Source organism: Rhamphochromis longiceps, linkage group LG22 (assembly GCF_057381845.1).
Source record: "Rhamphochromis longiceps isolate RC_006_pf linkage group LG22, R_longiceps_female_GT1.1, whole genome shotgun sequence".
Lineage (NCBI taxonomy): Eukaryota > Metazoa > Chordata > Actinopteri > Cichliformes > Cichlidae > Rhamphochromis > Rhamphochromis longiceps.
This window is the reverse complement of record NC_140577.1, coordinates 33,195,098-33,217,269: the sequence shown is the minus strand read 5'-3', so window position 1 is coordinate 33,217,269 and position 22,172 is coordinate 33,195,098. Positions and strand designations below refer to the sequence as shown.

The 22,172-nt window shown below is 41.9% G+C and overlaps 2 protein-coding genes across 6 annotated transcripts; one reads left to right on the top strand and one right to left on the bottom strand.

Moving 5' to 3' along the window:
* The first annotated feature begins 216 nt into the window (after window positions 1-216).
* mrps18b (mitochondrial ribosomal protein S18B) lies at window positions 217-3,132 on the top strand. The gene is made up of 7 exons (XM_085396710.1): window positions 217-450; window positions 929-1,097; window positions 1,180-1,277; window positions 1,369-1,437; window positions 1,964-2,030; window positions 2,116-2,175; window positions 2,829-3,132. The coding sequence occupies exons 1-7, from the start codon at window positions 370-372 to the stop codon at window positions 3,023-3,025; spliced, it is 741 nt and encodes a 246-aa protein (XP_085252836.1). The 5' UTR covers window positions 217-369; the 3' UTR covers window positions 3,026-3,132.
* abcf1 (ATP-binding cassette, sub-family F (GCN20), member 1) lies at window positions 3,128-21,590 on the bottom strand. Of its 5 annotated transcripts, XM_085396702.1 has the most exons (26): window positions 21,390-21,590; window positions 19,281-19,352; window positions 18,884-18,930; window positions 18,741-18,806; window positions 18,284-18,395; window positions 18,170-18,201; window positions 17,990-18,079; window positions 16,788-16,859; window positions 16,462-16,542; window positions 16,287-16,382; window positions 15,599-15,721; window positions 12,705-12,805; window positions 10,243-10,328; window positions 10,010-10,149; window positions 9,446-9,594; window positions 9,287-9,370; window positions 8,703-8,827; window positions 8,467-8,579; window positions 7,995-8,169; window positions 6,297-6,371; window positions 5,869-5,939; window positions 5,752-5,784; window positions 4,378-4,546; window positions 4,222-4,286; window positions 4,067-4,139; window positions 3,128-3,481 (listed from the first exon to the last, which is right to left on the bottom strand). In XM_085396702.1, the coding sequence occupies exons 1-26, from the start codon at window positions 21,448-21,450 to the stop codon at window positions 3,315-3,317; spliced, it is 2,478 nt and encodes an 825-aa protein (XP_085252828.1). In that variant the 5' UTR covers window positions 21,451-21,590; the 3' UTR covers window positions 3,128-3,314. The 5 variants fall into 5 exon arrangements, with proteins under 5 accessions (XP_085252828.1, XP_085252829.1, XP_085252831.1 ...); XM_085396703.1 differs by lacking the exon at window positions 19,281-19,352 and having other exon boundaries at window positions 21,390-21,589; XM_085396705.1 differs by lacking the exon at window positions 19,281-19,352 and having other exon boundaries at window positions 18,741-18,797; window positions 18,874-18,930; window positions 21,390-21,471.
* Window positions 21,591-22,172: the final 582 nt, after the last annotated feature.

The following is a 22,172-nucleotide window of genomic DNA, read 5'->3' as shown; positions in this document are numbered from 1 at the left end:
CTCGTAATCGCCATTAATGCGTTAAATTTTTGTATAATTCGAATCAGACAAAACTACATCAACATATTTTATCGACAAACCCCAGTTTTACTGATTCTTAGATATTTAAATTTAGTAAACAATATTCCTTCAAAATGGCGACTAGTCTTTTTGTTTGTCACGTGCTATAATGTCACATGTTTGTGCTAACGGGAACGCGTCATTTTTAAAATAATCGTCTTTATTCAACTAATTGAAATGAAAATGGCAGGATTGAGTTTTGCATCAACTAAGATTGATTTATTACCGAAATGATTTAGATTTAGATTATATACTTGAGAAGCAACTTAACCTTTCACCTTTTACCTCTAACCCGGGTAGGATCTGAAAATGGCTACCTCCATGAAGTACATCGCGACGTTTTTATGTCGTGTGTCGCCTTTAATTTCGTATTCAGTTCGTCAGTATCAGGTATTATATTTCATTAAAACGATGTGACGTGCTGACTAACACATTACATGTATGGTCGAATATTAAGTGCGGGGAAAACGCTGGATGCTGCCTTGTTGTGTTGTACCGCTTTTGTTAGTGCTGTGGTTTTTCTACCACATAGACATTGGTCCTACGGATATCAGATATCTGTTTGTAAGTGAGGCATAATAATTAAATGAAAACACTAATTGATATGTTTTTCATCACGATAGTGGTTTAGCTGGTCTTTAGTTGGTGTGTGCTCCAGTATAGATCTATATCACGCTGCTCCTGCCTGGGGGTGGAGGGGTTTACAGCTTAGTGACACTTCATTTGATTGAACTGGGGTTGATATACAAGTTATTTAGAATTAGACTCTAAACAGTTTTTCAAAGTTCTCAAATGGCTTTAGGCTACATTTATGAAAAGGACGTTTTGATGTTTTATGGTGTGATGAGGTCATTTCTTGTGCTTTCAGTCCCGTCTACAGAGGCTACCTGCAAGGACATGTCTTTCTTTGTCTCCATTTATACATCCCAGACACTCGTACTGCAAAGCAGCATCGCTTCAGGACGAGGCTGTTGCTCAGGCTACTGAGGCTTTAGCCCGCTACAAGGACAGGCCCTGGGATTACCTGGAGAGTGAAGGTAAGTGTCCGTAGGTACCTCGACAGACGTGTTGCCTTCTGTCCACATTTTGTGATCTCATTGCTTTTCCTTACCCTGACAGAGTATATTGAAAGGTATGGAAGCAGTCCAGTGTGGGCTGACTACAGGAGGAACCACAAAGGAGGCATCCCCCCTCAGAAGACTCGCAAGACTTGCATTGTAATATTTCAGTTGTTTGTTGTTGTTGTTTTTTAACCACAGATCACTTATGTTAAGATTGTCAAAATAACCAGGGCACTTCTGTCTCTAGAGAGGTGACAAGATATGTGGAAACCCCTGCCCAATTTGTCGTGATCCAAACATCATCATTCACCATCAGGTGGGTTACTATGTTGGTCTCACACACACCAACTAAGGACTTGGAGAATATTGAAGTTTTCTGTATTGAGCCGGAGCTTTTGGGCCAGATTTAATTTTTTTAAATATATAATATTGTTCTTATGATGTGAAGTTTTTATCTTGGCGCGTATCAGCGACAGGCCAGTATCAGCTGTAGTTTTCTTATACATCACGTGGTTGGCAAAAATAAATTGCATGTCTGATTTGTCTGCAGATCAGTACTTTCATTTTTTTGACACTAATGAAAAGAACAAAGCAGAATGAGAACATCTTGTCAGCTACTTCTCTCAGTAATGAATGATCAGAGCGTCTTTATGACAGTTTGGTCATAACCCTGCACAGCAGCAGCCTGCTGGAGGTCATTTTGTAGGGCAGTGGTCCTCCTCATACAAAGGAGTAGATACTGGTCCTGTGGCTGCGCTGTTACTCTGCTATGGTCCTCTCCAGCTCTTCATGTGTAAAAAGTCTATCATTTGTTGGTAAGCTGCAATTTATTTTTCTTGCAGAATGTCAAGTTGTTGCAGCAATTCATTAGTCCCCACACTGGAATGGTGTTGGATTCCACTCGAACTGGCAAGTTGTAATACCACCAATGTTAGGAAGTGTATTAATGCAGCAGGATGTTCCACTCATGTTCTGATGGTTCTGCCGCCTTCAGGTGTGTGTATGAAACAGCAGAAGAAGCTAAATGAGGCAGTTGACACAGCACAAGATCACGGTAGGTGAATCGTGATAGCCTTAGCTGCCACTCATCTCCACCAGAGCACTTTATAACACTTATACTGCACTTTATAGTGCATTTATAGCACCTTTTTAAATAAGCACACCTTCTTGCACTAATCTTTTCTAGTGCAACAACTACCATCTTCTGTGCAACCCATTTAATTTGTCTAACTTCCAGCTTAGCTACATGCTAGGTAACTGGCTCAGTCTTAAAGTATAGTTTCAGGCTACAAGTTAAGAACTATGACCTCAAATGTAGTTTTATTTGCTGTTAGAAATAAAATGAAATGACACGAGTGGTAAGTCGTGTCAAGCGGGCGATCGTGGCTCAAGAGTTGGGAGTTCGTCTTGTAATTGGAAGGTTGCCAGTTCGAGCCCCGGCTCCGACAGTCTCGGTCGTTGTGTCCTTGGGCAAGACACTTCACCCGTTGCCTACTGATGGTGGTCGGAGGGGCCGGTGGCGCCAGTGTCTGTCAGTGCGCCCCAGGGTGGCTGTGGCTACAATGTAGCTGCCATCACCAGTGTGTGATTGTGTGGATGATTGTGTATAGTGTAAAGCGCTTTACAAACACAGACCATTTACCATTTAAGTTACAGCTACTGATGAGAGAACAAAGACATCATTTTAAAAACACTCTTCTCTTCTAGGCTTGCTTCCTTTTCAGATTCCATATGTGGAATTTTCAGGGGAGGACTACTCCAATTCCCATGATGCTGTGGGCTCCACACCACCACCCTCATCCTTAACTTTAGGTGACAACTGGTATACATGGTATGGGGAAATACTTCCTGATGAGAATGAAGTGGCTAAAGTCAAAAAGACATATAAAGCTTACTTAAAGTGAGCGAGGCGCTGATCATGCTGTTGCAAAAATGAGTTTGTTTTTAGCCCCTGTGATGTTTGTTCTGCAGGTGCACAAAGCTGTACAATAAACCACAATGAAAAATTGAATCACTTCCTGTTTTATTTAAGCAGATTATAATTCAAGACATTTTATCACCTACATATTTATAATCCAGTATCTGTGCAACTTCAACCCCATAAAGATGTTACAGTCCAGAGGAAGATCCATATTATGTGTGCTCACACACACTGGAGGGCTCAGCAGGTGTGTGCCCTGGCATCAGCTCTGATCAGGGATTGGCCTTGCTGACCACAGTCTCTCCCAAGGCTTCCAGCACCTCCCGCTTGTAGTCATCAAAGTCTCCATCAATCTGGTTGATGGTACAGTCCTCCACCACCCAGAGCTGGCACTGTGTCTCTGTGATGAGCCGTGCATCGTGACTCACGATAATCACAGCTGGACGAGAAAGTCAAGATGTTAATGCTCCGATACACACTGGAGTCTAAAGATTTATTGATAAAACCAAAGCTCACTCATTCTTTTGAGTACAAATATTATATTTTAACAGCGCGTCTACATGTACCCCTAGCTGCCTACTCCACGATGCTGCAGAAGTCCCTACTTTTTCATTTACGACTTTGGTGCTGGTGAAGAAACAGTTGCAATTACTTTTCCATGTATATAATTATTCTGAACGTCCACACGGTGACAGTGTGGGCACATAACTGTGAGTGTGATAACTTCACATTGATATGGGTGCGTCTGCTAGGAGGCGGTCCTAATAAAGGCAGGCACAGCCATATCATTTCGAAAGGTTCTGCCCAAGCCAGGAGTAAACAGAGGGATGGAGTCATTTAAAAGTATTTAAAATAAAAATATTTCCCAAATATGGGATAAATAAAGAATTTCTTAATTGTTCCACAGTAGTGCTTCCCATCTAGCACATTACTTCAAGCATTTGAAATAGATGTGTGAATTATGTGAGCACTTAAGCAGTTAGAATAGTCATCCCTACTGAACTGACCAAGCAGCCAGTCTCACCTCCTTTGTATTCATTGATGGCCTCTGATAAAGCATCGATTGACTCAATGTCCAAATTGTTGGTAGGTTCGTCCTGTGAGACGAGAAGCGATTAATCAACAAGACAGTAGAAAGTGTTCATCACGAGGAAGAGCAAAAGACCGAACAATGCTTACCAAGATCAGTACGTCAGGCTGACGACAGGCCAGTTCAGCAAACACTACTCTGGCTTTCTGACCACCTGATGAAGACAAAATCCAGACACTATTAGAAAATATTTCCTTCACAAGATAGTACAATAAACATTCTCGTTCACCAGTTTATGTTTATACCAGAGAGTTTGGAGATCTGAATGGTGTGGGCGTGGCTCTCGAGGCCAAAACGTCCCAGGCACTTCCTGCCATCCTGGTAGGGAAGATTGAAGTTCCTCATCAAGTACTCTGTGGCCGTTTCCTCCATGTTAAGCTGATCTGCATACTGCTGGTTAAAGAAGCCCACTTTCTGCACACAGAAAAAACCTACATGTTAGCTGGTGAAAACAGTATTCCAGATTTCCACATCGGCTGTAGCTTCAGTGTTTCCTAGTAAAACAGAAGGCAAGTTTTGTGGTCTACAAACTGAGAGCAGCAAAGTTAACCTTGGTTTCATCTGTGCGAACAGTTTTTCTCAACTTTCCAGCCTCTTTCATGTTTTCCAGCCTCATTAGTCTGATTGTCTGGTGTCTCATAAATGGCACTGTACCACAAAGCTGATCTGAATTCCAGTGAAAAGCTACTAAAAGCACTATCGTGCAAAAGTCTTCAGCCACACCTCCTTTTTTTGTCTTTTTGAAAAGCTTTTTTTTTATGTTGGCTGCTTTTTCACACTCTGTGCAGAAATGGAGGAAATCTGACAAATGGAGGATAAAACAAGACCCTCATTAGAAAATGTAGCTGTCACAAAGCCATTCGTAAGGATGAGTTCTCAACCACAGAGGAAGACCAAGGTATGACAAATCCCACCAAAACGGAACTGAAAATCAGTGGGAGCTGATCTTATATAGTGATGAATCCAATTTTCGATTCAAATCATCATCGACACAGATGGACGAAGTCAGCAGAGAGGTAAATAGTGAATGTCTAGAGTCATTTGTAAAACGTGGTGGCGGCTCGGTCATAATTTCAGGCTGTGTCAAAACCTACAGAACACATAAGTGGGTTGACCATCGATATGTAAAACCAGAAAGGGTCTAATTGGCCACTGCTTCAGTTTTTAGCACGACAATGATCCCAAATATAATATGTCAGTGCAGTGAAGCAAAGCCAGACAGTGGAACATTATCAGTTAAACCATGTGGGATCACCTTCACAGCGAATAGAACAAAAGACAGCCAACATCCAAAGACACTTGTAGAAGAAAGATCTCAATAAACTGTTTGTACATCGACTTTTAAATATTAGGCTAAAAACCCTACAATATTAGAGAGAAACCCCTCTGTAAGCATCAATAGAGGGAGGGAAAAACTCCAGGACCAGGCTCAGGGAGGGGCAGCCATCTGCTGTGCCTGTGTGCAGGTCAGGAAGACAGCAGAGTAAGACGGCTAACAGCCAGAGTACGGGAGAGATCGTCCAGTTACATCTGAGCTGCTGAAAGTGGGGAACTATGCATCAAAATGGTTGCAACTGTTAAAAGTAAAACCCTTAAAGCATCAGTAGGAAGTTACTCACCAGCCGATGATTCTTCCTCATCTCACCTTTAGTCTGAAAAGTGAAACATCCTGTTAAGTCAGCAGATTGTAAGTTTTTGTAAATTTGAATATTACAGCTTTACGTCTCCAGCCTTACAGGATTTAATTTGCCAGTAAGCAGTAACAGCAGGGTACTCTTTCCAACACCGTTGGGTCCAACTATACAAACTACAGCAGGAAGAGAGGAATAAAATGTGATACATTACAGCATCTCATTCACAACAACACAGTGAGCAGCGCCTCCACATTTAGTTTAGAAGATGCTGGGTACCAGGTGGTGATGTAATCCTTCCTGTATAGAAATGTGTCTCGCAAGCCTACAAGCAATAACATGGAATACAATCTGGATAAAACAGAAAGACGCAAGACAAAATCTCAACGTCTTCGATGTCAAAGTCGTTACCCTGGAAGGAGTTTTTCAAAAGCTTTGTTTTCCGTTACCTAAAATGACATTTACGTGTAGATGAGAGGCTAAAAAGTACCCGATTACTTACTGAAAGTGTTCTTATGAAGCCAAATACTTACTCCTCGATTCCATGTCAATACCAAAGTCCACATTTCTGAACAGCAGCTTCTGACCCTCATAGCCAAAGTCTACACCTGCAGGTGGCACAAATGTTTTCATCAACAAGATGAAATGACTGTTACATTATTAAACAAGCCACAGGAAATCTTCTACATTATGGCTTTTCTGTCCTAAAGATGGCATCATTTAAAGTATTTACTGAACACACACAGACTCCACTTGTTAACTGCTTTATGTTGATATTTATACACTGTTAGGACCCACGGACAGAACCAGGATCACAGGAGGTGACCTGTCACAGGAAAGAGTAACACAGTGTTTCCATCCACTCACTACACTGGAGAAGTAAGTAGATGAAGTGTATTGTTTAGGTTTGAATTAAAAAATGAAAGAAGCACATGCTCAGTAGGGGAGGAGGGGGGGAGATGTGAATATGAATGAAGTGTGCCAGCAGGGCTGGGCAATATATCGAGTTTTTAAATATATCGATATATTTTCATACGAGATATAAGTTGTGACAATATCCTTTATATCGACATAGTCTATGTTACGTTATAATTATACGTGTGGAGCCGCAGGTTTGCCTCTCTTTCGTCCACTTTTGTCTCTACACAGCGTTACTCTGCCTCGCCTTCACTGAACACAACTCCCCCTCCTCCCCCATCGCTTCACCTGCAGGCAGCACAAGATGGGCACGGCAGCTATCAAAGAGGAGCTGGTCATAATTATTATTACTCTTATTTGGAGTGTCAGACGAGCAGCAGAATAATGTATTCTGTAGAGAATGTTGGGAAAGTGTCCCGACTAAAGGTTGGAGCACTACCAGTATTTTCACCCTTTACAACAGCGCCATAAAGTGCAAATGAAGAGTGTGTGAAACTGTGTGCTGAATCCCAGCCTCCTGCCCCGAAACAAACCACCTTACAAAACTCGTATACCGTATTTTCGGACTATATGCTTACACTAAAATCCTTTCATTTTCTCAAAAATCCACAGCGCGCCTTATGTATGAGTTCTGGTTGTGCTTACTGACTGCAAACCAATTTTCTGTGCTACACGGCGCTCAAAATTTTTTTAGTTCGACTAAACTACGAAGCCGCACCGCCTGATGGATTGTTGGAGCATTACAGCTACCGTAGTCCGGAGCCTCGCGGAGTGATACGTACTGTGCTTCAACGTAATATTACCGTATTGTGTGTGTATAAGGGCCATAAATGGCACCTGTTCAGAGACATGGTTACGAAGCAGACTTCAAACTCCAGGCTGTCGGTCACGCAGTAGAAGTTGGGAACAGAGCAGCTGTGAAATCTGTCTTTGTTATTATGCTCAGCGTCTGTTAGTTTACATTTTGACTGCACAAGTGTGAGCTTTTTGTTATGCACAAAAACAACATTGTTTTTTAATAAATGCTGATAAAAAAATGACTCAAATAAATGATGTCCATCTACGCTGCATGTTAACAAAAGTGCCGGTGTGACATCTGGGACACAGCTTGGACTAAGAACTCTCTTTTTGTTCTTACTTAAAGGCTTTAAAAAGAAAATAGAAAAGAAATTTGGTTTGTGGGTGCCCAGAGCACAGCAAGCTCGGTTTCATATTTGAGATATTCACATGTCGCTTGTCCTGAAACATTTCCTGTACAGCTGGGAATCAGAGAGAGTAGACTGAACGCTCGGAGCAGGTGCACATGTTCTTACTATGCAGTCCCAGTATGGGTGGTGAGAGAGGAGGTGGGTTGGGGAAGGTGAACTTTACGGTGTACTCTTTGGGTCTTTTCAGCAGCTCTGTGGCCTCATGGCTCTCCTCCTCCTGACCTCCCTTCTTCTTGCCTTTTAGCTGCTTTCTGGTCAGGGCGTCCTTAGTCTGTTTCTCCTGAAATGGAACAACGTAAGTGATGTCAGCAGGGACACTAGCCTCACAACAGACGGATAAAAGTGTCACCTGGAAATTAAGAAATATTTTGCCGAGTCTAGACCTTGCAGGCATATTACAGCAGCATTAACTGCAACAGAATGATCAGCTGATCATAGACGGGTTCCCCTGACAGCCTAAACGGTTGGATTTTGTTTAAATTTTAAATCCTTCTTCTCCTGGTTGAGAAGACAGTATTTTTGTAACTAGTTGACTTGGTGCTCAGGTGTACTTGAGTGAAGAGAAAGCCATACTCACAGCCTGTTTGGTAGACTTGCCACCAGCCTTCAGCTCCTTGAGTTTCTTCTCCTGTTTGTCGTACTGTTTCTGCAGTTCTTTCTGCTTCTGCACGTACATCTTCTTGAAGGTCACTTAAAAAATGAGGAAGAACTGAGGTAAAGCGGTCCTAATGTCTTTAACTAAATCACATAGTTTCGCACAAACTTCTCTCTCTGCAAGTAATTAGTGACTAGCGATGACACGTTGTCACTTACAATAGTTCCCTCTGTAATAGTAAAGTTTCTGGTTGTCCAAGTGGACGATATCTGTGCACACATCGTCAAGGAAACTCTGGTCATGGGAAACTATGAGGAGAGTCTTCTTCCAGCCTTGAAGGTAGCTGCAGGTGGGAAAGAACAGTCAAGAACAACAAATGAGTCACATTACTAAGACTGAAGCTACTTTCATAGCTGATGGAAGCTGTAGACTGTAGGAAAGAAAAATGTGACGTTTTCTTCTGTACAGCAATTTCAATAAATTAACAACAAATCATGGCAATGTTGTGTCATTCATTTTTCACACGAACCAAATTTAAACGAGTTAATAATTAAGATAAGACCTACTTGTCCAAAATTATCATAATAATAATGGTTAAATGTCATTTAATTCGCTGAAATCAGAGACAGAAAAAGTTCTTTCCAGCACCACTGGTTCCAACAATACCAGTTGGAAAGTGTATGGAACTGCACCATAATTAGAGACTTGAGTCTCTTTCACTGTGAGAAGTAGGCTAACATGTTTCATGAGAACCAGTTAGAAATTTAAATGAGCTGTTATTGGTTAGAAAGATGACTCGTACTTGTTAAGCCAGATAACAGCATTCAGATCCAAGTGGTTGGTGGGTTCATCCAACATCAGTAAAGTGGGCTCCATGAACAGGGCTCTGTGGGCACAGACGTTAAGGTTGAGACAGGTTGATGCTATACCAGTTCCACTGAGGATGTTTGCTGCAGCGCACCTGGCCAGGGAAACTCTCATTCTCCACCCTCCAGAAAACCTCTTGGTGGGTCTGTTCTGCATCTCAGGAGTGAATGACAGACCAGCCAATATCCTTCTCGCCTTGGCCTCAGCTGCTGCAGCTCCTATTGCCCTCAACTCTTCATAGACCTGTGGAGAGAAAAGTCAGATAATCAGCATACAGGCCAGCAAAGATCACCAAAGGACTCTTAATGTGGGTCCATTATTAATGGGAAGGCTGTCGACAAGGGAAGCACCGTCTGCCAGAACATTGTGAGGAATTATTTTACTGCTGGATGGTTTTTCAAACGTTACATCTCTACCTAATGCTGAAACGGAGCCTCTGGCTCAGCGATGAAAGTACTGAAATACACTTTACGTGGCATGCCCGAGGGTGTCTCTGCTCACACTGCTGTATAACTTACTGTTAATGCATTTAAAGTTGAAGGTTAACTTATAGCCACCATAAATTAGGAAGCCTTTATTAATTTGTTAAATATGGCAGCAGGACTATGTTCATAAGCTGTATACTGTATCAGGTCTGGTAGTGCACATGGACACCAACCTTATCCAGCCTCTCAGCTACACTATCCTCTCCCTTTTCCAGACGAGCCTGGAGCCGTTTCTCCTCTTCCAGAAGCTTCAGGCGGCGAGTGTCCGCCTTCAGCACCGCCTGAACTGCTGGCGTGTCATCAGCGACCACCTCTAACAAACAAAAGCATTCCACAGAGTCAATGGGTGATAACAAAGGGCACACAGCAGAAAAACGACAGAGCACAAGAGGGACTTATCACCTACCCTGTTCACACAGCAGCACATCAATGTTAGGAGGAATACTGAGAGCTCTATTAGCTATATGCTTCAGTAGAGTGGTCTTTCCTTTTCTGAAAGAAAAAATGAACACGAGAAATCAGATTATTTCTGATTCAAAGTGCCTGGTGTGATTTACATACGTCCTGGTGTTTGAGCCCATGCTGAAGAAACCAAGTAGCGCTATAAACGAAAAACCAAACATTGAAGCACACATGTATATTAAAAACATTCCTCTCTCGCCCCTGCAGGCGGTCTGTCCTCCAAGCTCAGGTCCTCTACCAGAGGCCTGGGAGTTTGAGGGTCCTGTTCAGTATCTTAGCTGTTCCCAGGACTGCGCTCTTCTGGACAGAGATCTCCGATGTTGTTCCCGGGATCTGCTTCTCGTGTTCCTTCTTCCTGATGTTGCTGTCATTCGGTATCACTACGGCCGTCTTCTTCCGCTTGTCTACCACCACTATGTCCGGTTGGTTAGCCACCACCATTTTGTCCGTCTGTATCTGGAAGTCCCACAGGATCTTAGCTCGGTCATTCTCCACCACCCTTGGGGGCATCTCCCATTTTGACTTTGGGACTTCCAGGCCGTATTTGGCACAGATGTTCCTGTACACTATGCCGGCCACTTGGTTATGGTGTTCCATGTATGCCTTGCCTGCTAGCATCTTGCACCCTGCTGTCATGTGCTGGATTGTCTCAGGGGCATCTTTACACAGCCTGCAGCTGGGGTCTTGCCTGGTGTGATAGACCCCAGCCTCTATGGATCTTCAGATCAGAGCTTGTTCCTGTGTTACCACGATTAGTGCCTCTGTGCTGTCTTTCAGTCCAGCTTTGTCCAGCCCCTGGTAGGATTTCTGGATGTCAGCCACCCCCTCTGTCTGCTGGTGGTACATACCTTCCATGATGGTTCCTCCTCTTTCTTGGGTTTCTGCTGCCTAAGGTATTCACTGAGCAGGCGGTCGGTTGGGGCCATCTTCCTGATGTATTCGTGGATGTTTGTTGTCTCATCCTGGATGGTGCTGATGCTCACCAGTCCCCGGCCTCCTTCCTTCTGCTCAGCGTACAGAATCAGGGTGCTGGACTTGGGGTGAAACTTGTCTTGATGTCAGTGGCTTTTATCTCCTCCTTTAGCCAGCTCATTATCCCAGCAGGGTACCTGATCACGGGCAGTGAGTTGGTGTTGATCATTTGTGAAGTGCTCAGCCAACGCCCCTTCATGTGTCGACACTGTGTGGCACTTTGGCCGATTGGGCCCCTCTCGATTTTGTGCCCCTCCATTTTAATGGTTTTCCCACATAGAAGCTCAGAGACATGCAGATATACAGCGGACGACGTTGGAACAGTTTAAAAACTTGAGTGTTTGTGGAACAAACCCACTCAAAGTCTTGGGTTAAAGTTTCCACTTCTTTCTTTCTACATCAGCGCTTATGTGGTGGTATTGTCTGAGTGGCGACACCTATCGTACTGCAGCGGCTTAACGGCGGTTATAAATATAAGTGACTGTAAGACGAGGATGCGGCAGAGAACAAAGTGACCATTGTGACGGTAGCTGCTTTACACCACATCCTCCAAACTTCAATATAGCATTTTTAAAAAGAAATCTACAGTAACTAAATGTATTGGCCACTGTGGTGCAGTCCATTATCATACAATTACATGTTATATATAAAAAAGGGTTTACATGTCAGGACAAGACAAAGTGTGATTAAAACGATGCTTTTTAATCATCCAGAAAACGTCAGCCTCTGTCAAAACCTCATATTAGTCACGCAACAATTTTTAAATTCCAAACGAGCAGCGTGCCAAACGGTTTTTGTTCGTTAGAGCTGCTTCTGCACTAAAAGAGGAAAATGTCAATCATATATATTTAATCTGTTATATTCTGGATATTTATATCAGAGCTATTTCATATATTTTTTAACTTTGTGATATATTTTATTATTTAACTGAGTTAGTCTGTTACTGTTCTTATTGTCTTGGAGCGACTGTAACCACAGTATTCTCATTATGATTGTGAAAATGTCATAGAGCCAAGACGCCACGTTTCCTGTTGACTGTAAGAGTGAGAGAGTCTCCGCATCTGAAAAATGAACAGATCATGTCCCACCACGACAATAGAAAAATCCATACTGTTGGTACACTGTGCAGCTAAAGTAATCAATGTTACCATCATGGTTGGAAACACACCCACAGGGCAGAGCTATGTGAAAAACGTCTGAAAATGAAAAGATTCAAAATGATCTGAAAAAAATAAATAAATAAAGATATTCTGTGCAACAGTGCAACTTGAGGGGCTTCATATATTTTCCTCCATTTTCTTGTCTTCCATCCAAATATTGTACATTAATATAGTCAAATTCCCAAAAGTCAGTTATGAAATGACAGAGCAAGTTTGAAACTGGTACTGAAAAGTGTCTGTGCTGCTAAAGTACTGATGACAAAAAGATATTTACCCATTTGGTCCAACTAAACCATATCTTCTTCCTGCCACAATCAGAAGGTCAGCATTGACGAAGAGCTCCTTGCCATGAGCAGATATGCTGAACCTCTCCAGCTAAAACACACAGAGCAGAAAGTCACTGACAGAGATCGGAAAGAACAGTCTGACAACAATCTGTCATTCAGAAATGTAACAAAAACAAAAACAAAATGAGGAAAACAAAAAGAAATGAGCAATTCCTCATTGCTCAAAGAAAAAAAAAAAAAAAAAAAACACGAACAAAATTATAGCAGAAGTGCTGCCAGAAAGAGGGTACCAATTTGTTTATTTGGTAGTTTAATGAATTCCATTTTTTGTCTTGTTATACAATATTTGAAATTTAAAAAAAAACAAAACACTACAGTTTTAAAATACTAAAAAAAAAAAAAAGAAGAAAAAAAAAAAAAAGAGCAATTCCTATACCTAGTTCATTTTTACCCTTTTCAGTATATGGGCATATGAAGTGAAAGGTTTCAAGGAGGCTAATTGCAGAACTGGGAAAGCCTAAGCACATCGTTATCACTTTGTCCGGGATTAAAAGGACCACCTGTACCAACAGGTTCAGTTCTGAAGTTTTGTGTGTTGCTCTGGTGTGTGTGTTGCTCTGGTGTGTTTGTTGCTCTGGTGTGCGTTTTGGTCTGGTGTGTGTGTTGCTCTGGTGTGTTTGTTGCTCTGGTGTGTGTGTGTTGGTCTGGTGTGTGTGTTGGTCTGGTGTGTGTGTTGGTCTGGTGTGTGTGTGTTGCTCTGGTGTGTTTGTTGCTCTGGTGTGTGTGTTGCTCTGGTGTGTGTGTTGCTCTGGTGTGTTTGTTGTAGAGATGGACTGATCCAATATTACGTATCGGTATCGGTCCGATACTGACCTAAATTACTGGATCGGATATCGGAGAAAAATAAAAAATGTAATCCGATGTAATCCGTGTATCACGAAAGCACCTCACAAAACTTGCAACACACCGTAACTCACCTCAGAACGTTAGCACGTCGGAGCAGTATGCATCACGTGATAGAGCGGCTGTGGCATGCGGGACCTGTCGGTGGTCTGGATAGCATGTGGAGCTTCGCTAGCAACCCGGCATTTCATCTCCGACAAAGTTATCCCCGAGAGAAGTAAAGCAAGTGTGTAAGTCCATCTCTGAATGTTTGTAAAGCATTCCTGCGTTAAGCTTAACGAGCGACTGCCTCTCGCTCTCCGGCTGCTACTTCAATCATGAAACTGCTTAATGATCAGCTGATCGGCTTTTCTGTCGCGAGTCCGTGTCTCTTGTTTGCTTTTGGCCCACTTTGCACCAGACAGAGGAAACCAGCGGCTGAACAACAGCAGCACGTTTAAGCTTGATAAGCTGTTGTTAGAATGTATTTAATATTAGTTTCTACACCAGGATCTTTTTCTACGCAGCTGACGGCTGGTAACTGTGCAGGGGCGGATCTAGCAAAGTTTAGCCAGGGGGGCCGATAGGGCATTAACAGGGAAAGGGGGCACAAAGACATACTTTTCTTTCTTATTCTCATTTAAGATGTCTCGCTTTTAATTATTTAATATTTATCTGAATCTTACACCCAAATTTTTAATCTGATGTAAAATGTATAGAAGTCCATTACTGCATATAGTAACTGTTAAGTCTAATATACCCTAGTAAGCTATAGTACTTTTTCCTTTGGGAAGGTACCATCTGTGCAGTCTGCAATTTTGTTGAAGAAAGATGTTGAATCTATTTAATATTTCTTGAAAAAGAATTGATTTCCGTGCATTTTTTTTTTTCACACTGCATCAAATTAAGGTTGATTACGTCGATTAAGCATCATGAGGTGGAGCGTGAGGGGTGGTTCCCTATTTTTTATTTATTTATTTTTGTTGTTGCTGGGAGTTGGAACCCTATTAGTTAGGTTGGTTAATATTTACGCTAAGTACTCTTTAAAATACCAGAATAGGGAGGATGGTGTAGGTTTAAGTTTATTAGATTGATCAGTATTGCTGAACTATGAAATATTTTTTTTTGCATACAGGTATAACAGAATAGCTTTAGTGTAGTTGTTGTTTTAAACTTGAGTATGAACTTATACAAAATGCAGCAAGATATTTAAAAAACAGTTTTGTTGATTAAAAAACACTATATCGGATTCATATCGGTATCGGCAGATATCCAAATTTATGATATCGGTATCGGACATAAAAAAGTGGTATCGTGCCATCTCTAGTTTGTTGCTCTGGTGTGTGTGTTGCTCTGGTGTGTGTGTTGCTCTGGTGTGTGTGTGTTGCTCTGGTGTGTGTGTGTTGCTCTGGTGTGTGTGTTACTCTGGTGTGTGTGTGTTGCTCTGGTGTGTGTGTGTTGCTCTGGTGTGTTTGTTGCTCTGGTGTGTGTGTGTTGCTCTGGTGTGTGTGTGTTGCTCTGGTGTGTTTGTTGCTCTGGTGTGTTTGTTGCTCTGGTGTGTGTGTTGCTCTGGTGTGTTTGTTGCTCTGGTGTGTGTGTTGCTCTGGTGTGCGTGTTGCTCTGGTGTGTGTGTTGCTCTGGTGTGTTTGTTGCTCTGGTGTGTGTGTTGCTCTGGTGTGTTTGTTGCTCTGGTGTGTGTGTTGCTCTGGTGTGTTTGTTGCTCTGGTGTGTGTTAACACAATCTTTCTAGCAGATTCAGCCCAAGGTCAGCAGTTACATCTCAGACTTCACAGGCCTGAGTTAGCATGTGAAATATTAAAGTTCATGATAGCACAATGAGGAAAAAGACACACGTGGCTTGTTTGGAGGGACTTTCAGGGAAGGTGCTTCGACAAGCTATTAAATCATGGGGTGTACTTAGTTTTTCAAAGAACTTTATAGGACAGAATTTCAGGCAGTAGTCCCAGAACACTGCAAGTGTCAAGAAAGCTATAATAACCTTGATATCAGAGGCGTTCTCCAGCATGGCCTGTCTGGAAGACATCTCAGCCTGGGAAATGGAGAAATCTCCTTCCAGTGCATTCTGAGCACGGACACTGGCCACCTGACGCTCATACTCCATCTGAAAGGAACGGCGCACACATGGACGCACAACCACACAAATGAGAACAACAGCAAGGCACAAAATATGCTAATTACATCAGGACCACAGAGATTATACCCGTGATGCCATAGCAGCCTATGGTGCCTACAAAAATGTGTACAATCCTGCAGGGCTGCTCTTATGTTTTCATTTCACACTGACAGCATAAACAGTGACGATGAAGGCTTCTGACTCTGAAAGGCAGTTGCACTATATAGGCCTTCACACGCATATGAACTTAGTGACATCTCATTCTGGGTGTGGTCCTGTTGGCTTCATCAGCTGATGGCCTCCAGCTCGACTTGGAACGGCCCACTTGGGCACTCCACCCTTTCAAGTGGAGGAGTTTAAGTAACTCGGGGTCTTGTTCACGAGTGACGGGAGAAGGGAGCGGGAGGTCGACAGACGGATCGATGACCGAGTATACAGCCATTTACTTTCATGCCAGTTTTAACTGCTTTTCGTTTTTAAATAAGACTCAGCTATTTTCATAGGTTTGGTAGTTCTCTTAACATTCTGACACAACAGCATGGAGAGTAATTACCTGTTTTTTCTTCTTCTTCTTCTCCTTTTTGGTGAGATTAGCATACAGGTCATCTTCTGGCTTCTTGGCCTGCTCTGCGATGACATCCTCTGCACTCTGAGGGTAATAGTCAGAAAAGGTTTATTCACTGAGCAAAGCAGAGAAGACAGGACAACACCTTTGGAGAAAGACTTACCATTGTGGTGTCACCTATGTCACTACCCTCCTCTTCCACATCTTCATCCATGCTACGTGGTCTCTGAGCACTTTTTTCTTTCTACATGGACAGATTAAAAACCCATCATTAGAGAAAAAGCACACCAACTCCATCATTATCCAACAGGTGGCATTCCTCTTGTGCTGTTGTCCAACTTCTTCGTGTTCCAGTGACTCTAAGACTTTAAAATAGAAATTGACTGGTATTTGTTTGGTTCTAGGTGTTGCACCTCTTAATGTTTGTAATGGTTCACGGTTGCTGCCAAGAAACTCGCATTGACAGGTATGGATGTGAGCAGGACTCACCTTGGACTGAACTTCAGCCTTCTTGGTCTTCTTTGTAGGTTTCTCTTCAACATCCTCCTCATCAGACCCTGACTGACAGTAAAAGAATCAGAAACTGCTGTTTGGTAAAGTGGAAAATGTCTGCAGACCAACATTACAGACGAGACACATTAAGTGTCCAGCAGCAGACCGAAGGAAATCTGATGCAAGCATGCATTTTTAAAAAAGAGAACACTGAGTCTGTCGCTGGAATAAAGAAGTCAGAGATGTTGACCAGCCTTCTCTTAATAGTACAAAGGTTTTACATTCTGTATGTGCGCTGTTATGTTATCAAAAAGAAAAAAATCAGAAACTGAATATCAGCAGCACGGTGGCACGGTGGTGAGCACTGTTGCTGCACAGCAAGAAGGTCCTGAGTTCAATTCCACCATCGGGGTCTTTCTGTGTGGAGTTTGCATGTTCTCCTCGTGTCTGCGTGGGTTCTCTCCGGGTACTCCGGCTTCCTCCCCCCCATCCAAAGACATGCACTTAGTGGGGATAGGTTAACTGATTCATCTACATTGCCCATGGGTGTGAATGCGGGAGTGAAACACAAACTACCAACCCACGACTTCACGTAACCAAGCAAACCACACATTTTCTAAAAGCCGAGATCTCACAGATTCCAAAACTGCAAGTTTCGGCACGCTCCAGCCAAGATTCACTGAGACGACCACAAAAGAAGACCACAAACATGTTTCCCCGTTTGATAAACAATAACATGAAATCATGGATATAAACACAGTCTATCTGAAGCAGGAAGAACACAGCTTATGTTGTGATTTTAATGCTTTTTTATGCAGACTGTAGCAGACTGCTGGATGTACCAACAGATGGCTTATGTGTCTCTATTGCATTGTCATTAACTTTTGTCTCTTCCATTGTTTGAGTTTTGTCCTTGTGTTTCCATGCTCTCCTTCACCACCAGCTTCTTTTGTTTGGTTTCTTGCTAGAAAGGAGTTTTTCCTGTGCTTGCTCACAGGTCTGATTGTTAATGCTCCAAGGTTCTTCTCTTATATTCTAAAGCCCCTTGAGGCAAGTGTTGTCTGTCTGCATTGGTAATATATATATTTATAGAATTAAATGCCTGCACTTAGATAAAGCTACCACATTATGGTCACAGCCATACTGGCAGGAATATTAACTGTTAACACTCTTAACCCACATGAAATGGAGTACTCCACCTTTTCTGCAGGTTTTTCATCTTCATCCAAATCACTTTCCTCATCCTCATCACTCTGTCCTTGGCTAAGAGCAGCAAAGATGTTCCCACCCTGAAAGAGACCAGAGATGCTTTACAGAGTCGGCGTGTGAATGTTGCTGATGGCGGAGGTCAAGCAGAGTGTTTGTGAGTGCTGACAAACCTTTTTCTTACTTCCTTTACTGGAGACAGTGACTGTGGAAGCAAAAGATAAGTACATTGAAACAGCGTCATACACTTTATGAGGAAAAAGAATGATATTGTTTTAGAAATATACCTGAATCCTCATCACTTGCTTCCACTGAGAGTTTTGACAGTGTCAACATGACATTTTCATCATCTGCATCGTCACCTTTTCCTTTCCGCCGATCTTTCTTTTTTTTCTGAGGCTTGAAAAAAATTCAAATGTTACAAGTAGTCAGAATCTTAAAGACACTGTTTCTGGTGCTTTATTTAGAATTCAAGACCAGTTTGAGCTTAGTGACACAGGTTCTTTTTCAGCAGGGCTGTTTAACCTACAGGCAGGAAGATGGATTGCTCCATCACATGCTTTTGAATGAGCTGGAATTCAATGTGAAAAAGGGTGGAGGGGGGCAAACAAAAAAAACAGCCTACGCGATACAATTTCCAATTCTGGTAAGATGTTCCTGTCTTTTTGCCCGTGTTAAGTTACAGAAAGTGAATGCTGTTCTTTTCAGTGTTTTAGTTGAACACCTACATGTCATGTTGATTACCTGTTTTCCATGCATGTCTTTCACAGGCACCACGTCCACCTTTTCTGTGGCAAGTTCCTCAAAAAACTGGAGAAAAACACATCCAATGAGACATGCTGTCTAAAAAACAATAATGTTATATGTTATATTAAACATGTACTCACAGACTTTTTCCCCTTTTTATCTTTCTTCCCCTTTTTGACAGTTTTTTCTGTTGAAAGAAAAGCGATTTGAAATTTTACAGAAACACAACTGGGCATCACTGATGTAGGAAATTCTGTGTATAAAGCTAGAATAGTAACTGTCATAACCTAGTAGAATGGAAGAGGGAATTTACCAACAGTGTGAGCAAGTGCACGTCAGTGCGACAAAAGCTGTACTACAAAGGTAGAAGCACTACGGGGTTGGCTGGCTTTATGCATGTTTGTTTGTGCTGATTTCAGAAGCACAAACTTTGAAAAGAAACACGTGAAAACAAATGAATCACACAACCACGACTGACTAAGGACTACAGGAAATGGTGACACATTTAGGGCTAACAAAACATGTCTTGTTTTGCACCTTGTGTGCCGCTGAGAGGTGCTGAGCTGGAAAGAGCTGAGCTTTCCGTCTGGTCTTCAGTATTCCTGCCAACTTAAAATAACACAGTGGAAGGAGTTGGAGAATATTTACACCCCAAAAACCCAAACAAAAACACAGTCTAGCTTCTCTGGATGTCTTAAGTTACATTTCTCAATGATCAGAGTGGTTTTCAGCATTTAAGGTTTTTAAATCACATTTCCAGAGTGAGATCACTCCATAACATCTACAGTGAGCACAAAACCTGCACAAGGGTCTGCAGATGGAAATGAGCCCAAGGCTATAACCTGGCATATTTACATTTGTTAAAATGTTCATTAATATGCATTGTCCCTTTTCCTAAGTAAATTCCTGTCTTTATTCAACAGTGCACACACCACAGAGCACACAGATTACTTCTTTTTTAATTTGTAATGTTGGATCTTAAACACTGACTACAACTTCAGTCAGTTTTAAACATCGTTTTTTAACACTGTCCCATGTGTCAGTCAGTGTATTTTCTTTTGCAGGGACAGTTAGTCGCCCACAGGTGGCAGTGACTCTGCTTTGATAAATACTTGCAACCAAACAGCATGTAGTTTAATTTACGCTGCAGTGGTTTCACAGCAGGGCGATTTCACGTTTATACAGTAGAAGAGTTTCTAAAACTCAGCCCTCCTCTAGCTAAATACTCCAAAATCACTTGAGCTGTCCGATTTACCCAGATATAACTCTGCAAAACACCCGTCTCAATCTACAGCCGTCCCTCGTTATCACGGTAGCTACGTTCTAAAAATAACCCGCGATAGGTGAAATCTGTGAAATAGCCAGCTTTATTTTTTACAATTATTGTAGATGTTTTAAGGCTGGAAAACCCCTCACTACACACTTTATACACTTTTCTCTCACCCGCAGGCGCCTTTGATGGTGCGAAATCGACATTGTTGTGTTTGTTGGGGAGAAAACGTACAAACAGTACAGCACTTTAGAGTCACACTGCCATCGAAAAATCATTATTTAAATGATCAGCATCTGTGCTCAGAAATGTACTTTTTTTATAGTCGATTCTACAGAACCATTCACTCCTTTCAGAGCAGTAGGATCCGTAGATGAATGATGGTGGGCTTGTCGTCTGTTTTAACAATAGTTTCTCAACAGTAGGCTGGAAATTACACAGCCAAATCTGCTGGGAAACACACTGGCATTGCTATACCAATCTTACCACTGACAACTTGCAGTTATCTTATATGCACACCTAGAAACCAATTCAGAACAACCTTAACATAAATGACTGTGGGAAGAAACCCTATGCAGGTACAATGAACATGCCATCTCTATTTATATAAAGACCTTCAGGAAGGCTTAGACCACAGGATTTACTATATGCTGTCAAATCAGTTGTATTTAAGTACAAATCCAAACGCAATGCCTTTCAGGCAGTTTACCATACTGAAGGCCTTACACATGTTAAATCTAGATCCTAGGTACTTCGTAATTGCAAATCCTCTAAAATGCTGCAACATGGATCCTTATATATATATATGTGTGTGTGTGTGTGTGTGTGTGTGTGTGTGTGTGTGTGTGTGTGTGTGTTAGCTAGTACAGTTTATTCGGACCACTTGGTAAGGCTCAGCGACATATCTGTCGTTCATTAAATATCAGTTTCTACTTTTTTCTTTTACTATTCTCCCTTTATGTTACACGGGTTATTACTAACAGTGTGGCATTAGCTTAGGAAATGGGTGCGTGGTGTAATAGCTTAAAGCATGTTGTTTGCTGATCCATCGTTTGGCATCAGGTTGTTTCCCTAAACCTCTACTGTACCATCACCAACATGAGCTTGAGTCGACCGGTGCTGAGCCTCTGCGTGACCATATTTAAGCTAAACAGCGATTTGGTAAAAGTTGGGCTTCAACAGATCAGACAATACTCAGGATTCATGACAGTTGCGCTTATTTATGAGATAGCGACTGTTGGCAGCGTGCAGTTTTAAATGAAGACTGTGAGTTTTCGGTATTGTTTCTGTTTATATTCTCTTTATCTGTGCTACTTATCGTTAACTTAGCTGTAATGCTACTTAGCCTACTGGCTAGCTTCTCACGCGTCTCTCACCAGATGCCGGAGTTGCTTCATCGTCCACCCACTCTGCTTCTTCTTTCACCTTTTTGGGCATTTTATTATTTTAACTACAATTTTCTGAAATTACAGCTGCTAAAAATTTGGTTTGTTTCTCTTCTTTTTTTAAGCCAGTAGGCTTTCACAGCCCCACACACATGTGACACAGCGACCTGATGACGTGAAGAAGTCGGATCGCCAACAACGTTAAAATTCTTCTTCTTCGCCAAATGAGTCAGGTGCCACCTCACTTTACCGCCACCATTGTGTTGGATGACCGCGTTCAGAATATTTCTTTAAATACAACCGTGTTTGTTTATCTGACTACGGAATCAGTTTCACTTGTAATTTTACATTAGGCTGTTTTATTTGCAGATAAGCACATCTGAAGAATAAAGAATACAAATATGATATACCCGGGTTTAAGTAATGAAATGAATTGAAAGGAGGGTTTCCTGTTCCAGAAAGAGAATTAACTTTAACTCTGAGTCAGCTGCCGTGGTAACAATCACTGTGATCTGCTCGCTAACAGGTTTTCTTTAACAAACTCTGAATTTCTCACTGACCTTTGCCCTCCTGCTGCCCCTGAACCAGCTGACTGACACACCGATTCCTTTCCTCACTCATAAAGGAGCCAATTAATTTGTACAAGTTTACAGTTTTACAAAAACTGAAATTCAGATTTAAGTTAGTTTGCTATTTTGTGTAATTAACTTGAATGTTTTTACAGCCACTCAGTCGTAAATATGTAATTGAGACAGCGTTTACATTTATTTATCA